At 48.9% G+C, this 18,809-nt stretch overlaps 1 protein-coding gene across 1 annotated transcript; it reads right to left on the minus strand.

The window, feature by feature from the left end:
• Positions 1 to 17,392: 17,392 nt before the first annotated feature.
• On the minus strand, positions 17,393 to 18,022 carry LOC141025710 (uncharacterized). The gene has a single exon (XM_073501620.1). It carries the CDS (start codon positions 18,020 to 18,022, stop codon positions 17,393 to 17,395), a length of 630 nt encoding a protein of 209 aa, XP_073357721.1.
• Positions 18,023 to 18,809: the final 787 nt, after the last annotated feature.

Consider the following 18,809-nt stretch of genomic DNA (forward strand, 5'->3'; position numbering starts at 1 on the left):
GGTGCATTGGTACCGGTTCGTGGCACTAACCATACCAATGCCCCCCTTTAGTCCTGGTTGGTGCCACCAACCGGGACCAAAGGCCACCGCTTCCCGCCCTTTGGGCTGCTGAAAAGAGGCCTTTGGTCCCGGTTGGTGACACCAACCGGGACTAAAGGTGGCATTGGCACCGGTTTGTGCCACCAACCGGTACCAATGGGTTTTCTATATAAGCCAGCACTTGTGAAAATTTCGTCAGTTCTTCGATCCCTCCGACGACGCCGCCAGGCTGCCCGAGCTCGCCGTGCCTCTGCCGCGCCCCCGACCACGCCGCCGTCGCCCTGCCCCCCGACCATGCCGCCGTCGCCCTGCCCCCCGACCACGCCGCGCGCCCTCGCCGTGCCTCTGCCGCGCCCCCGACCCGCCCCGCCGTCGCCGTCGCCGTCGCCCAAGCCCGTCGTCGCTGTCGCCCGCGCCCTCGCCGTGCCTCTGCCGCGCCCCCGACCCGCCCCGCCGTCGCCGTCGCCGTCGCCGTCGCCCACGCCCGTCGTCGCTGTCGCCCGCACCCTCGCCGTCGCCGCGCCCTCGCCTGACATCGTCGCCGCGCGCCGTCCCTGCCTCGACGCGCGCCGCCCCTGCCCCGTCGCGCGCCGCCCCTGCCCCGACGCCGTCTCCGCGCCACCCCTGCCCCGACGCTGTCTCCGCGCCACTCCCCGCGCCCCTGCTTGCCTCGACGCCGCTGGCCGCGCCTCTGCCGGCCCCGCCGCCGTGCTATTTTTTTACATGTTTTAGATTTTCATATATGTATGTATGTATTGTTTAGATATATGTATTTTTTTATGTATGTTCATATATGTATGTATGTATTTTTTACATTTTTTTGTATGTATGTATGTATTTTTTCAATTGTAATGATGTTTTAAAAATACATATATGCAAAAGTTAGATTTTTAGAATAGTTTTATCTATATATGTTCTCTGATTTAGTACATTTTAGGTTAGTTTCATTTTTAGAAAAGTTTTATATATTTAGGAAGAAGGAATAGAAGGAAGAAGAAGGAAGAAGAAAAAGTTTAATATATGCAAAAGTTACATTTTTGAAAAGTTTTATATATCTAGCTAGGAAAGGAAGAAGAAGAAAAAGAATGAGAGGAAAAAGGAAAATAAGAAGAAGAAGAAAGGAGAAGAAGAGGAGAGGAAGAAGATGAGAAATAACTAAGAAGTAGAAAAAAGAAGAAAAAGAAGAGGAGAAGAAGAAGGAATAGAGGAGAAGAAGAGAAAATAGAAGAAATAAATAAGAAGGAGAAAAAAAGAAGAAAAAGAAGAGGAGAAGAAGAAAGGAATAGAGGAGAAGAAGAGAAAATAGAGAGGAGAAGAAGAAAGGAATAGAGGAGAAGAAGAGAAAATAGATTCTATTTTCTCTTCTTCTCCTCTATTCCTTTCTTCTTCTCCTCTTCTTTTTCTTCTTTTTTCTCCTTCTTATTTATTTCTCATCTTCTTCCTCTCCTCTTCTTCTCCTTTCTTCTTCTTCTTCTTATTTTCCTTTTTCCTCTCATTCTTGTTCTTCTTCTTCCTTTCCTTTCTTCTTCTCCTCTTTTTTTTCTTCTTTTTTTTCTTCAATCTTCTCCTCTATTAATATCTTCTTCTCCTCTTTTTATTTCTTCTTCGTCTTCTTATTTTTTATCGGATATGTCGTTGTCGATATACCCCGTGTCCCGATAACTTCAACACGAGGGGGGGTTCGACCTACCCCCTCCCCGATAACATTATTTTCCCATGTATGTATGTCGTCGTTGTCGATATAACCCCCTCCCGGATAACTTCGACCGTGATAACTTATACCACGGGAGCACCCCCCGGCCCTCTCGCTCGACCAAAACTCTCGAGGACACCCAAACCCTAGAAAAAATGATGTCGGTCTCCTACCCCCTCCCGCCGCGCCCCTACCCTTGAAGCGTTGCCGAGGCCACCCCAAACCCGGAATAAGCTAGGTCTACGTTTGCACTAGTATATCCACCTGCTGTCATGTTTGTGTAATAATTGCCATGTTGTAATATTTGCAGAAACAATGGAGCACGGACGAGACGAGGAAGCAGAAGAGGTATTGGGGGACATAATCTTAGCCGGAGGTGATGTCTTGTCGTATCTTAACGACGATGATGGTCTGGAAGAACAGGGTGAAGAAGCAGGCTACGGTAATCGAAGAGTGGAGGAGGAAAGACATGATTATGATGGCTTCGGTGACCCAAAGCTGGTGCAAGAAGGAGCCTGTGGTGACGGCTCCGGTGACCGAACTGAGTCCGGCCAGGTAAATATATTAGTTAAGCCTGTGCTGACTTGCTAATTGATGCATTCATTGTTTTGGTATGTACACATTAATTAACTCTCGTCTTTCTTCTTTTTTCTAGCCCTCCGGATCGAGCACAACTTCGGTAAAGAGACAAGGCCCGAAGAGAAAGTTGCGCTCGGATGAAAGGTTTGAGATCACAGCAATCGCGCGCTACGGCCAACCGATTGAACCCATCCGGACAAAGGAAGCATTTGCTGCTCAGTGCGGGGTTCTTGTTAGGGACAAGATCCCGATCAGCATCCACCAATGGTATAAGCCTAAGAAGGAAGACCCTGAGGTGTCTTATGTCAATGATATGCAGAAAGATGATCTTTGGACTGAGCTGAAGGCAAATTTCACCCTACCGCCAGAGGAGGATCCGGAGAAGCCAGTTAAAGAGCAATTAATCAAGTCTCATGCTCTTAAGAAGATGGCAGACCTATTCAGGAGGTGGAAGAATGAGCTGAAAACGTTTGTCGACAAAGAAGAGACACCAGAATTCATCGGCAAATATGAGAAGATCAGAGATCACTGGCCCGCATTTGTGGCCCACAAGACATCAGAAAAGATTAAGAAGTTGTCAGCGACAAACAAGAGAAATGCTGCGAAGAAGAAGCTTCACCATCGCACGGGGTCAGGTGGCTAGCTCAAAGCCCGGCCTAAGTGGGCCAAGGCTGAGAATGATCTGCTTGATAAAGGGATCGAACTAGAGACAATGAACTGGCCAGACCGTTGCCGGACTTGGTTCTTCGGGGCTGGCGGAACCTTGGACCCTGTATCAGGGAAGTGCGTTTGGACGGACGAGCTTTTGAGAATACCAGTCAAGAGGCTTCGGCACTATATCGATGCAGCGCAACAAGGGACGTTCGTTCCAGGCAGAGAGAACGACGAGCTCACAATGGCCCTCGGGAATCCTGAGCACCCTGGACGGACACGAGGCACGCCAGGCTCCGTTCCGTGGAAGGCTGGTTTTCCGGACGCAGGCCGTTACAAATGCCAGGAGAGGAGGAAAAAAGTGGAGCAGACCCAAATTCAGAAGCTACACGAAAGGGTTCAAGCGCTAGAGGAACGAGACGTAGCTCGCAGCAAGCGACCTGCCGAAACTACCCCCGAAGCTACCCCGCCATCTCAGCGGAGAAGCAGCGTGGCTTCCACCGAGCTGCTTCAGCCGGAGCATGTCTTGACGGCTCCTGCTAGCTACCCCGTGGATGCTATCACAGAGTCTCAACATTGCCACCTTATGACGCAATGGCAGAACTTCAAAGTCAAGGCGGCTGTCGGCTCTGTTCGACCTCCTGAACCCGGCGCAACTTTTCACTGTCGTCCGATTCCAGAAGGATATGCTAGGGTGACAGTGGACGAAATAACGGAGGGATTTGAGGACCTCCAGCTTGACCACCCTACCGGTGAAGGGGAGACTCGACTGGGTTCTGCTCTGAAGACTCCATGCCTATGGCGGAAGGAGCTCATCAACCTTCCGAACTGGACGCCTCCGCCTCCTCCTCCTCCTTCGGCGAATAAGGGCACTCCGTCTCCTCCTCCGCCTCCTCCTCCGGCGAGTGATCAGGGCACTCAGCCTCCTTCTCCGGCGCGTGGCGGCACTCCGCCTCCTCCTCCGCCTCCTCCTCCGCCTCCTCCTCCTGCGAGTGATCAGGGCACTCAGCCTCCTTCTCTGGCGCGTGGTGGCATTCCGCTTCCTTCTCCGCCTGCGCCGGCGCGCCCGAGCAGCCAGCCTCCTCCTTCTCCGCCTCGTCAGCATCGTAGTCCTTCTCCTCCGCCTTGTAAGCAAGGAAAGAAGACAGCCGCAGCCAATCCGTCTGCTCTGCCGGCGTCTAGCAGTACAGCCAGAGGCGGGAGGCAATACAGATTTGGTCCTTCTCTGAAGACTCCAGAGAAGTTACCATACGAGAGGACCGAGGAGGAAACCATGAAGATCGTGCGAGCCGAAGTGACAAACTTCTTTGAAGGGGTGAAAGCAAAGAAAGATCCACCTCCGGAGGAGAAGGTAGATCCGGTGAAAGCGAAGCGCACTCTGGCTGCCCTGACAAAACCACCAAAGTCTCCTCCGAAAGGCAACTATGAGCGCATTATTGCAAAGACATTTGTCGAAGCGGAGCGGTCGGGAAGTACTGTCAGTGATCAAAGGTTAAAAGAACGACGAGCTGGGAAAAAAATTGCCCAGCTCGGCGAACAAGCGAACCAATCGTGCCCCCCGCTCAAGGTGTCTAGCGACATCGTCGCTAATGATCCGAGGATGGTGCCCGGTTATAGCAATCTTGGAGATTACCTGCCCGGCGATGTACATTATGATTTCTTGGAGGTGGACGAACACAAATACCATTACAGGAAGCCTCTCGTCAAAGATGAAAGATCTCTAACAACGATGATGCAAAGATTACATGATTGGTACATGAAAACCTGCAGAGAGTCTGGGGGGAGGAATACTTTGACGCTGAGAGTTAAAGAGGAGCATGACCTCGTTGGAATTGAAATGTTGAATGTTCCATTTGAGGAGTTCTTCCAGTTTTTCAATCAAAAGGCCCTCGATAAATCAACGATCACTTGCTACTGTCTGTAAGTAGTACTACTTCTATCATTATGTCTCTCTATATAGGTCAGCTCTTTCATTGCATGTATTTATAATTATCCTCACTATATTATGCAGAATGAAGATCGCCGAATTGAAGAAAAGACAAATCGGTGATATTGGATTCATTAACACAAATCTCATAGATGCAACTGAGGTTAAATATCATGCCGAAAATACCGAGGCCAACTTGCTACGATCGTTGGTAATAAATGAAAACAAAGATATAATACTCTTTCCTTACAACTTCAAGTGAGTGTTACTGTCTTGTGCATATTCGGTTTCCCTTATTAGTCCGGCTTATAGTAATGTAATAGATGACTTATGCATGCGTGAACAGCTTCCACTATATTCTCCTAGAGATTAAGCTTGAGCAGGGACTAGTAACCGCCTTAGACTCGAGACGAAAAGATCCCCAGGACTATGCGGACATGACTCAAATGCTCGAGAAGTAAGTTAAATCGATCATTATCCACCATATCAGCAACTTTGTTCATTTCCTGATATCAAGTAATTGTTTTCTTTGTCTGGCAGGGTTTGGAGAAAATTCACCAAAAAAGCTCCGGGACTGCCGAAGAAGCTGCAATTTAGACACCCGAAAGTAAGTACTATAGTAGCATGTTCCGCGCATCTCCTAGTGATTCAAGCGCTAGTTTCATCAGTACCATTTAGCATGCTTGCTTATCAGTTTGATTGACCTCTATTTCTTGTAAAGTGGTTGTGGCAGGAACAAGGGAATGATTTCTGTGGATACTACGTTTGCGAGTCCATCCGCTACACGACCTGTGAGCGGGGCTACTCTGACGAACAATATGAAGTGCGTAAGCAATAATATTCACAATTTTATTTTATTACCATCATTTGTGTTGAGTTTCATTTATTCATATATATATGTATTGACCCCTTCTTCAAATTAGATCTTTCGGATGTGGGATGAACTCCTACCACCAGATCGTATGCGAGCAATTCAAGAGGAATTGGCGGCATTCTTCCTTGACCACGTGATCGCTGAAAACGGAGAATACTATGTGGACCCTTTGTACATATATAATTAGGAGATTATATTGTAAGAGATAATTATTGTATATATGCAGCCGGTAGTGTCGGATAGATATACGAGAACTTGTTGTTCGACCAATCTCTCGGAGAAGGAGAGGTGGACGATATCACTTCTCTCTGTATGCATATAAATGTTCATGACGATCTTCTGTTTCCTTCATTTGCTTACTAGCTATCGTGTCTAGTCCTCTCTATACGTATATAGTACGTAGCGTCGACCAAGCACGGAGATAAGAGAGGACACTTCTCTCTATTAATTAGCTAGCTAACATAATATATGAAACACCTAAATTAACCCCCCAAAACCCCCAACCACCCCCCCCCCTTCAAAAAAAACAAAAACCCCAGCCCCTGAAATGCTGACGCGTGGATGCCTATTGGTCCCAGTTAGTGCCACCAACGGGACCAAAGGCCCTCCTGCCTGGGCTCGCCGCACCGGCCACGTGGAGGCCCATCTGTCCCGGTTCGTGTAAGAACCGGGACTAAAGGGCTAGGGCATTAGTAACGACCCTTTAGTCCTGGTTCAACAACCGGGTCAAAAGGCCCTTACCAACTGGGACAGATGACCCTTTTTCTACTAGTGTATGCAAAGCAAGTATGTGAAGAAGAAGTATCTCTTACTAACCCGGATTTGGAGTTCTCCAGGGGCGTTTGCAGATCTGCCGCATAGTATTTCTGACGCTACGGAGTCCTTCCGAGCTGAAGAAGGGAGCTCAACGGACAAGCTGTTCTAGTCACAATACCTTGCGCCAGAGCATCAGGTGCCCTTTAGCGATCAGCTAAAATAGCTGGTCGAGCTGCATAGGTGGCCGAACTGGCCATGAAGGATTTAATAATCCGGCTGTGGCCTGCCGAAGCTATATCCAGCAGCTACTTCGGGTTCGTGAAGCGGCTAGTGAATGCCTGCCCTCGGCTGGATGTCGTCAAGCGATCGGTCTGCATCGAGGGCGCGCGCATGGCCTTCACCCGCGTTAAGGTGCATTGGGCGAAGATGAATGCCATCAAGCTCGCGACCGAGGGGCCGCCTGAGGGCAAGGAGCACCGCACGCCGGAGCGGTATTTTGGAGACGTCCTGGAGGGGTCTCGTATTGTGGCGACGCAATGTGCGCAAGGCATTATTTTCGAATGAATACACTCATGTTGTCTCTGCCTTGTATGATAAAACAAAGTCGTTATGTAATATAATGCATGTGTTTGTTTTAAGATTTTTTACCTCCTGTGCGGCCGTTTTGTTTAATCTGAGAGTTGGCCAGTCGTCGGCTTCAGCCCCCATGTAGGAAGTACAGGGGTGTTCGGTTGGCGCCAAAACACACTTGATCCAAAGATTTTTGGTCCGTTAAGGAGGTGTTAGCGCTGTGAACCAGGCAATCAGACTATACGGCTTTATCACCCTCACTTAGCCATAGGAGTTTGACAAATGAAAATTTAGGCGCAGCCCCTAGTATTTGTAAGTCCGAACTTGGGATGATGTAAACACCTGATTGGGTAAGTGTCGAACACTCACAAAATGCAGAAAAAATCTCTAACGATTTGAACCTCCGAAGAGCTGACCGGCTCTCGCCGCATCATGATAGTTAGTTTTCGGCTTTCTCTACTGAGGTGCTCGTCCGGGTGAACCTGGGCACAATCGCAGTAGTTCTTCCTTTACTACCCTAGCCGATATAGCGGAACGTAAGGTAGCAAACACAGGAGCCGGGCAACCCAACTATTGACCAAAGACATGATTCGGAGCCAATGTATATCATGCTAAATTCGGGGTGCCGAACTGTACTATAAGAAGTGTTCGGACTTTGTTGCCGTATTGCGGGTCGCTATGAAGCCCCTGGCAAATTGAGACGTACCAGATTGTACGGATCCAATTGATAAGAATATCAAAAAAGAAAAAAGGAAAAGGGGTAGTAAGCCAATGCCACAGAAATTGTCGTAAACTATTTTCCATTATAGCTTAATTAATACGTCAAAGCGTATTTGTACAAGTAGTGCAATAAGCAACAGGGCTATTTAACATGCCACAACCAAGGGAGAGCTGCGTGTGGGTCCTGAAAACAGGTAGAGTGATTGTTAAAGAGACCACCGAGAAATTCCCCTGTACGTTCGTGCTGCTTGCCGTCTTGGTGTATTTATCCTTCGAAAGGACCGTTGATCATGCCATCAGGGGAGGCCTGTGGAAAAGAAACCTGAAAAGGAGAAAAAAAGAGAAAAGTGTCCGGGGTCGGTCGAGCCGTACTGTGGATCACAAGCTAGTTATGCCTCTGTGGATGCCCATGGAATTTTGAGGGCGTAGTTATGTACGCGCGGTACGAATGTCGCCACTTGGTAGGGACTGGGACAGAGGCCAAATTGCTAGTTGAGCTCTTGACGAGCCGGGCGGCCTTGCTGCAGAATAGTCCGGACTCTCTTGACGGTGTCCGGGAGCTTGGCCGCCAAATTAATGTTCTGCTTGAAAAGGCCGCTCTATACTTCCGCTGCTAAGGCCGCGATGTGCTCCTCAGTACGGAGGGAGCGTTTCGTGTTTCCATTGACTGTTATGACGCCGCGTGGTCCGGGCATCTTGAGCTTGAGATAAGCATAGTGTGGCACCGCATTGAATCGAGCAAATGCGGTTCGTTCGAGCAGTGTGTGATAGCCACCGCAGAAGGGGACGATATCGAATATCATCGCTTCGCTTCGGAAGTTATCCGGGGATCCGAAGACCACCTCCAGTGTCATTGAGCCCGTACAGCGGGCCTCTACACCTGGTATGACTCCTTTAAAGGTAGTTTTTGTGGGTTTGATCCTTGAGGGATCTATGCCCATTTTGCGCACTGTATCCTGATAGAGCAGGTTCAGGCTGCTGCCACCGTCCATGAGGACACGCGTGAGGTGGAATCCATCAATGATTGGGTCTAGGACCAATGCGGCTGAACTGCCATGACGGATACTGGTCGGATGGTCCCTGCGATCAAAGGTGATCGGACAGGACGACCATGGGTTGAACTTTGGGGCGACTGGCTCCATCGCATAGACGTCCCTGAGCGCACATTTGCGCTCCCTCTTGGGGATATGGGTAGCATATATCGTGTTCACCGTTTTAACCTGGGGAGGGAACTTCTTTTGCCCCCCTGTGTTCGGTGGCCGTGGCTCCTCGTCATCGTCCTTGCTTTGCTATCCCTTCTCCTTGTCTTCGGTATTTAATTTGCCGGCCTGTTTAAAGACCCAACAATCTCTGTTGGTATGATTGGCTGGTTTATCTGGAGTGTCGTGGATTTGGCACGGGCGATCGAGTATGCGGTCCAAGCTGGATGGTCCCTGATTGTTTCTTTTATATGGCTTCTTCCGCTGACCGGACTTGGAGTCACTGAATCCGGCGTTGACTATAGTGTCATCGGTATTGTTACCATTGCTTCGGCGTTTGTGTCTGTTGCGTCGAAGCTTGTCGTTGCTGTTTTTGACCTCGGAGGGGTCCGGTTCGCTTGCCGTGTTCTTGCTACGGGCCAGCCAACTATCCTCACCCGTGCAGAAGCGGGTCATAAGTGCCGTGAGGGCTGCCATAGACTTCGGATTTTCTTGGCCGAGGTGGCGGGCGAGCCATTCCTCGCGGATGCTATGTTTAAAGGCCGCTAGGGCTTCGGCATCCGGACAGTCGACGATCTGGTTCTTTTTAGTTAGGAACCTAGTCCAGAATTTTCTGGCTGACTCTTCGGGCTGTTGAATGATGTGACTTAAGTCATCAGCGTCTGGAGGTCGTACGTATGTGCCTTGGAAGTTGTCGCGGAAGGCGTCTTCCAAGTCCTCCCAGCTGCCAATAGAGTTTTCGGGCAGACTGTTTAACCAGTGCCGAGCTGGCCCTTTGAGTTTTAACGGGAGGTATTTGATGGCGTGGAGGTCATCTCCGCGGGCCATATGGATATGGAGAAGGAAATCTTTGAACCATACCGCGAGATCTGTTGTTCCATCATATGATTCAATATTCACGGGTTTAAACCCTTCTGGGAATTCATGCTCCATTACTTCATCAGTGAAGCAGAGAGGGTATGCGGCGCCTCTATATCGGGCCGCACCGCGACGTAGCTTAGATGAAGTCCGTCTTTGGTTTTCGGCCTGGGCGTGGTGAGGCTTGTTACGTCTGAATAGATGGTCGTCGTCGCGCATCGGGCACACCCTCGCGATTCGTAGATTGATCTGGTATGTCCTGCTCTGTTGTCCAGGTCCTGCCGAAGGTCATATGTATAACCCGGGCTGTTTTATCTCTGCCTTTACGCTGAGGTAAGGCGGGCTGGTGTTCGACTTCAGTTGCCGCTTTATCCCGACCGAGTGGTGGTCGGTCAGCCGCATTGTCCCGACCGCGTGGTGCAGGATCCGGCGCCTCATCATCAAACTGAGGAGCAATTTGCGCTTGGGGTAACTTTTGGCTGGGCGCTTAAGGCCGTATTCTTCGGCTGCCAGGACATCAGTCCATCTATCGTTGAGCAGATCTTGGTCAGCTTGAAGCTGCTGCTGCTACTTTTTTAGGCTCTTTGCAGTGGCAATTAGTCGGCGCTTGAAGCGCTCCTGCCCGAGAGGTTCCTCAGGCACGATAAATTCTTCGTTGCCAAGGCTCACCTCATCCTCGGAGAGCGGAAGATAGTTACTGTCCTCCGAGTCTTCGTGTGTGGCCTGTTCATCGGGGCTAATGTGCCCGTGTTCCCGTTCGTCCTGTTCGGAAGTTGCTTCAACGGGATTTTCGTTGTCTTCGGCGTCGTCCGGAGTATTGTTCTGTCCTATGCCGGTATTGCTGTCTGTTCTTCGACGGGAGTTAGAGCAGCGCCGCTGACGCCGGCGCTTTTGTTGTGTCTCAGGAGGTTCATCCCCAACTGGATCTTCCTTGTCCTCGTCGTTAGTTTCTTTAGGTGTGTCCACCGTGTACACGTCGTACGAAGAAGTGGCCGTCCAGCGTCTGGTAAACAGCGGGTTTTGGCTCTGCTCCTCATCGGCATCGTTGTCCATACCGTCGATGTCTTCGGAGCCGTAGTCAAGCATGTCGGTTAAGTCCTCGACAGTGGCTATGAAGTGGGTGGCGGGTGGGGAGCGAAATTCCCCGTCGTCAGCCTCCAGTTCGAACCGGATGTAGTTCAGCTATGAGTTCCCCGCTAAGGATAGAGTTTTCAATGAGTTTAACACGTCGCCTAAAGACGAGTGCCGAAAGATGTCCGCGGTGCCGAATCCAACGTTTGATGACTGATCAAGCTCGACGCACGCGGACGCACGTGGTTCGGAACCTGTAGCCGGAGATGAGTCCGAGGTTCCGGTGACACAGACGTCGCCCGAGATTAAGTCTGTGTGCGGCTCCAACGCCGATGAGTCTGCGCCTCCGTGGCGGGGTTGAGCTTCCCATCCTCAGACGGCGCAGTCTGCTCCGGATCCAGGGCTGGAGCAGTTGCAGGCGCTATCTCCTGGGCACGGCCCAATGACAGATTTAGGTCGTGTTCATCGTGGCGACAAAGATTAGCTGCCACGGGCTCGAATCCGTCGAAGATCAAGTCTCCGCGGATATCAGCAACATAATTCAAGCTTCCAAACCTGACCTGGTGGCCAGGGGCGTAGCTGTCGATCTGCTCTAGATGGCCAAGTGAGTTGGCGCGCAGTGCGAAGCCGCCGAATATGAAGATCTGTCCGGGGAGGAAACCTCACCCCTGGACTGCGTCGTTGTAGATGATTGACGGAGCCATCAAACCTTTTTGAGGACGGCACAGTGGATCTCTCAATGAAGGCACCAATGTCGGTGTCAAAACCGGCGGATCTCGGGTAGGGGGTCCCGAACTGTGCGTCTAAGGCTGATGGTAACAGGAGGCGGGGGACACAATGTTTACCCAGGTTCGGGCCCTCTCTATGGAGGTAATACCGTACTTCCTGCTTGATTGATCTTGATGAATATGAGTATTACAAGAATAGATCTACCACGAGATCGTAATGGCTAAAACCCTAGAAGTCTAGCCTATATGATTATGATTGCCTCTACGGACTAAACCCTCCGGTTTATATAGACACCGGAGGAGGCTATGGTTGTACAAGGTCGGTTACAAAGAAAGGAATCTTCATATCTAGACGCCAAGCTTGCCTTCCACGCCAAGGAGAGTCCCATCCGAACACGAGTGAGAGTCTTCGGTTTGTATCTTCACAACCCATCAGTCCGGCTTATGTTACATAGTCCGGCCACCCGAGGACCCCTTAGTCCAGGACTCCCTCAGTAACCATCAACAATGCACAAACATAGACAACTACCTCGAGTGATCATTGTTGCGGGAGGTCGAAGTGACATGAGCCATAGTGGGTGTCACTGGGCTTGCTTGGCCAGGTGTAGATCCACGCCTACCACACTGTTATTGGAGCCTTGTCCCGTCTGAGAAAACTTCAAGCACGAGACGGTGATGTAAGATGCATGATCTTTAAGCAGGATGGTAAGATGCATGATTGAAAAGTTGGAAGACTTACAAAGTTGAAAGTAGGAAGAGGTGGAAGTGGAGGAAGATCGGGCAAAGTGGAACCCTGCATATTAGTTCTGAACTGAGCGAACGTCTCCTGCAAGGCTGCCTGCTGTCTAGCCTTGAATTCCTGCTGTTGAAACAGGGCTTGCTGTGTTTTCATGGCTTGCTCCTGTTGAAGCAAGGCATTGGTCTAAGCCTCCTGCCGCAACCTGGTTTCTTCTCTAGGCGGGCCTACAATATGCCATCGCAACAAGTTCACGACTGTTGCAATACAAATAAGAAATCACAAGGAAGGTCATTGAAGCAAAACATACCTCGAATTGATGGAGCATGTGCAGCCAGGCTGTGGGCAACGCTCTATAGCAGGACCTGAGCTCGACGTGGTAGCACGGAGGTGGGAGAGTTTCAGACTATCTTTCTTATGGATGGCACCGTCGCCAACGTATAACCGGCCACCCTTCTTGCCTTTTCCCAACTGAGACGGAAATCGTAGCGTCAATGTCCTGTGAGGCCGGATCAGAGTCGGGCCCGTTATGCTCTTTGAACTTCCCACCGTATGCATCAATCCTCAAGCCAGCACCTTCGTTGACCCACCCCCCTTCCGGTTTCTTTGACAAGCGGGAGAGACATAATCCCGTACTTGTATTGAGTGGCTCAGTACTGGTCGTCCCTCCAACAAGAAGCCCTGCAACGACAGTCCCGTCATCAAACTAATTCATGTCCTGCAATAAAGTGCAACCTGAGATCAAACATAAAACAAAAATGTCTCTTTTATCATCACAAAGCTCTTCACAAGGAAAAAGCTGCATCTCATACATTTTGCTGTGTTCATCATAATCACATTCAAATAAAGTTGCAAACTATTTAAGTGCTTCTTTTAATTAGTGGACACTCGCACACAATTTTTATGGCAAGATGAGAATTTTAATATTGGTTTATAATTTGCAGGGATATATGAACTCGGGATTCCATCATTTGATAAAGTTCATAGAAGAAAAATCTCCACTCTGCATAGGTACTGTTTCTTATCGACTCCCATAGCCTCACAATCGTTAGTTAGTACAATCCTTTCAGATCATTGAATTTCAATCTTAAGTTATTAAATTTCAAATATGAGGTTGTTGTTGTTCTTGAATCCGCATAGGTACTGTTTCTTCTCGATTCCCATAGCCTAACATAGATACTGTCATCATTTTCGTTCCTGAAGATGCAATTGGTGGAGGGAGCAGAACCAAGACCTGGTTGCTGCTGTTGTTGTTGCAGAGGAGGAGAAGACCAGCAGGGGAACCTTGCCGCCGGATCACCTTGCAGAGGAGGAGATCAGCAGGGGCAATTGCCGCCGGAGCACGTTGCGCATTATTTGGCTTATTAGTTTCTACTAGCAGTAGTGTGTATAGTCAAACATTGAGCAAAATTGTTTCTTTTAATCATCAAAACTCTTCACAAGGAAGAACACGCTGTATCTTCACAAGAGAGACTGGACCTGCATCGAAGAACTACAACCGGACAAAGCCGCGCCATCGTCCAGGTCGACGCCACACCAGAAACCCGAAGGGACGGCGTCGATCCAGAACGGCGAGGCAGCATGGCGAGGGGTAGCAGGGGATTTAATACAGAAGGAAACGGCGTAGGAAACGGCGAATCTACGCCGGTGGAGAGTGGCTCTCGACACAGCAGCCGGCGGTTGAGAACGGAGGCCGGAGGTGACGTTGTCTAGGGATACTGAGATTCTTTTTTAGGGAACTAGGATACTGAGATGGGGAACGGGAACAGAGACAATGCGTGCGTGCAGTTCTAGTCTCGCTAGAACGAATCTGTTTTCTTTTCATGAGAGCGTGCAGGGTTTTTTTTAGAACTCTCGCCCACTTTATTGATTCATCTCAATGTTCATAGGTACAAGGTTTTGGTCATGGGGTGATCCCAACCAAAGATGTCGGCCAGGCCCAAGATTACAACCAAATTTGGCAAGAATATGAGATTCAAAATTAAACAAACTACTCTCATAATTAAAACTACAGAAATCAAAAGTATTCCTAGTGATAATGATCTCCTTTATGATGGCGCCCTGCTCTCCATCAGATCCATCCCGGATATCCTTGATCACCCTGTCGCATTCTGAAGCAATGTGTATCCTCTGTAAATTAAGGTCTGCTGCTAGTGCCAGTGCCTCTCGAGCCGCGTAAACCTCCAAAGTGGAAGGATTAGTGGAGTTTGCAAACACCAGAACAGAGGAGCCCAAATAAATACCATCTCGATCCCTGCATACTGCTGCTACCACTCCTTTCTGTCCAAGCGAGTTCACCATCCCAACGACATTCAGTTTAACAAGGCCCTCTGGCGGGGGAACCCATGTACGCACCGAAGGTGCTCGTGTTGCTAGTCCCGGCGCGGCAATAGATCGTACTGGCCCTGGCTTCGGTAGCGATTTTAGGTCCAGTAAATAGTAGGTGATAAAAGAGTGCGTTTGCTTTGGGTTTTGGAAGATCCCTTCATAAACAGCCTTCCTCCTCACATACCAAATGGACCATAGTGTAACTACCATCTCCGCAAATTGGTCATGGTTCAGGATTTGCTGCATGTCACATACAAAGCTCTTCGCATTTGATTCTCTATTCTCCGCTATGAGATCAACCAGGTCCGTGTCTGAGAGCGCCCAGATGCACCTTGCCGTGGTGCAACTTATTAGGGCATGTCTCCATGAATCCTCTCCACCACACAACGGACATGCATCAACAGTGGACATCTTTCTGTGATGGAGGACATGAAATGTTGGCAGCGAGTGTCGCGCTAGTCTCCACAAAAAGATTTTGACCTTTGACGGTACCGAAAAATTCCATAACGACACCCAGTCCTTCTCATGTTTTGTACTGTCAGAAGTTCCTCCTCTTCTTCCAGCAGGTCATCCCGGTGTGATTTGGTGTTGATCATAAGTTTATAGGCAGAACTTACTGAAAACTGTCCCTTGCTGTCCGGGTACCAGGCCCAAAAATCTTCAACGTTCCTCGTACACACTGGGATATTCAAAATAGTTTCAGCATCGAATGGAAGAGAAACAGACCGGATCAACTCCTCATTCCACTGAGCCGTCGCTGGCACCAATAATTCAGATACCATAGTTGGAGGGTTAGGGATCAGAGATAATAAAGGTCTAAGTGAGCTCTTAGGTAACCAATTATCTGTCCATATCTCTGTATTTTGCCCATTCCCTATTCTCCTTATGATACCTTTCTTCATGATCTCTCTCCCATCTAGTATTGCACGCCAAATCTGGGACAGGTGCGCTCCCAAATCTGCTGTCAAGATATTCCCATCCGAATAATAAGCTGCTTTCAAGATTCTAGCAGTCAAAGATTCTAGCTCTTGTAAAAGTCTCCATGCTTGCCATGATAGAAGCGCAAGGTTAAAAAGCTCCATATCGCGAAAGCCGAGTCCACCCAGGTACTTTGGCATCGTCATAACTTCCCACGACACCCACGCCGGCTTCCTTTGTCCTTGTTTACAACCCCACTAGAACTTGCGGATGATGGAGTTAATATTTTTGCACAAGGCAACTTGAAACACGACATAGAGTAGACTGGGATAGCTTGGGCAACTGATTTAATCAGTACATCCTTACCTCCTGCAGACAGAAGTTTACTCATCCATCCTCTTACCTGCTCCCATACTCGATCACTGATATATTTGAAAGTACCCATCTTCGGGTGTCCCACATCGGTCGGCATACCCAAATATCTATCACTCAAAGATTCATTTGGAACCTGAAGATGGCCTTTGACTGCATCTCGTACTATCTGTGGGCAACCCTTACTAAAAAAGATACTGGACTAATCTCTATTGATTCTCTGTCCTGAAGCTGCACAGTAGGTCTCAAGTAGGTTTGATACCTCCTCTGCTCCATTAACACTTGCCCTGAAAAACAGCAGGCTGTCATCTGCGAATAAAAGGTGGTTCACCCGCGGGGCCGATGGTGCCACCTTAATACCACTGAGTTGAGATGACTGATGTTGGGATTTTAATAGGCACGAAAGGCCCTCTGCTACTAACAAGAAAAGGTATGGAGAGATTGGATCTCCCTGCCGAATACCCCTGGATGGTTTGAAAACCTCTGATTTTGATCCATTGAACATGACTGAAAAAGAGACTGAGCTTACCAAGTGCATGACAATGTTAATCCATGATGGTGCAAAGCCAAGCTTTCCCATAATTGCTTTCAGATAGCTCCACTCAACTCTATCGTATGCCTTCATCATGTCCAACTTGAGTGCACAATAGCTATTATTCTTTGTCTTGCTCCTCTTCATAAAATGCAGACATTCATAATCCGAAATAATATTGTCAGTGATTAGCCTTCCTGGGACAAAGGCAGAGTGTTCCTCGGAAATTATCTCAGGCAAGATCACCTTTAGGCGATTAGCTAGCACTTTAGATGCAATTTTATAAAAGACATTGCATAAACTGACGAAATTCTGATAGTAGAGTTGGGTTTGATATCTTCGGGATGAGTACTAGAATTGTATCATTTATGCATTCCGCACTCTCCTCACCCCGAAGAATTCCCAGGATCGCATCCGTGACCGATTCACCAAACATCCCAATGCCTTTGGAAGAAGTGAGCCGGGAACCCATCAGGTCCCGGAGCCTTGGTTGGAAACATCTGAAAAAGGGCCCTTTTTACTTCTTCTCGATCATATGGAGCTAGAAAAACATCATTCATTGGTGTTGTCACTTTTGCCGGGACATGCTGAAGAACATCCTCAACCCCTTGTACACCTTCTGACGTATATAAAGCTTTGTAAAACTCCAAAGCCAAAGCTTGCATTTCTGTTGGATTCTCCGTCATCATCCCATCTGGCCCTTGCAAGGCTTTAATCAGGTTTTTCCTCCTCCACATTGAAGCACGGAGATGGAAAAAATGTGTGTTGCGATCACCCTCAGAGAGCCATTGAACTCGCGACTTCTGTCGCCACATTGTCTCCTCCGTGAGATATAGTTCAATTAGCTATCATTTATCTTAATCTCATTGTTGCTAGGACCCGTTCTAGCAGGGTCACTTCTCAGCTTTTCAATTTCACATTTGAGCTTCTTTATCTCCCCTCGTACACTGCCGAAGGTCGCCTTGCTCCATTCTCCTAGCTCATTAGCTAGTGCGGTCAGGTTAGCTCGCACTTCACTGGCCGTCCGATTACGGCTGTTCGGCTCCCATACAGAATCGACGGCCCTCTTCAAGTCTGGGTGCATCTCCCACATCACCTCGTATTTGAAAGATTTCTCCAGCCGATGGCCTGATGCAGCTAGCTTTACCAATAGAGGTGAATGGTCAGAAGTGGCAGAGGTTAAGTGTTCGACCAATGCCAGCGGAAACTGTGCACACCATTCAGAAGAGCCGAGCGCCCTGTCAAGTCTTACTCTGGTATAGGTACCACCAGAAACCCTTTTCTCAAAAGTCCATGGTTGTCCCTGAAAACCCAGGTCAACCATGCCAAATATATCGACAACATCTCTAAAACCTTGTATCTGGCTTTGGCTTCCCTTTCCTATGCCGTCGTATTCCTCCAAACTCAGAACCTCGTTAAAATCACCGAGGCATAACCAGGGTAGATCACTCAAAGATGCCATATTCCTCATCGTGTTCCAAGTGTTGTGTCTCAGGTGGGTTTGAGCTTCCCCATACAAACATGACAATCTCCACGGGGCTCCACCCAAGTCAGTAACTTTAGTATCTATATGATACCTCGAGTAACCCAAAACCTCAATATTTATTTCATTATTCCAAAACATAACAAGCCCGCCACTCCTACCAGGGGCCTCCACAGCGAAAGAACTATCAAAACCTAAACTGCTAGCAAGATTTTCAGCTCTATCTCTACCAATTTAAGTTTCAACAACACATAGCAGTCTAGGGGCAAACTTTTGCGAAAGATCGCGTAACTCTTGAACTGTCTGCGCGTTGCCTAACCCTCGACAATTCCAACATAGCAGATTCATTGGGACCGGCGGTCCTCCGCCGGGGAGGCCGCCAATAGTCCTTCGTTGCTTTTTCCACCCGGAAGGTGTTTCTTCACATTGTTGCTGCTGTTCCCATGGCCTGCCACAGCGAACAAAACAATCCCAACAGCAGCTATGCACTTGCTATTGTAATCATTCATCATTGGGATTCCAATCCCATCTGTAATCTGCTTCCCTGGATCAACCTTGCGGGGTGCCCCCGTCGAGATCGATTCATCAACTGCCATCCTTGAAACCCTAGCCCGAGAAGAAAAATCGGACTACGAGAGGACCCTAACCCAACGAACCCTCCTACGGACCCCCAAGGCCGGGAAACGATGCAAGGATCGTCCCTTAATCAGCCCAAGTGGGTTCCACAGCGGGGCACGGCGGGAAGGAAACAAGCGCTCAACGACGGCCATCGCCA

The sequence above is a fragment of the Aegilops tauschii genome, chromosome 6 (genome assembly GCF_002575655.3).
Source record: "Aegilops tauschii subsp. strangulata cultivar AL8/78 chromosome 6, Aet v6.0, whole genome shotgun sequence".
NCBI classification, from domain to species: Eukaryota; Viridiplantae; Streptophyta; class Magnoliopsida; order Poales; family Poaceae; genus Aegilops; species Aegilops tauschii.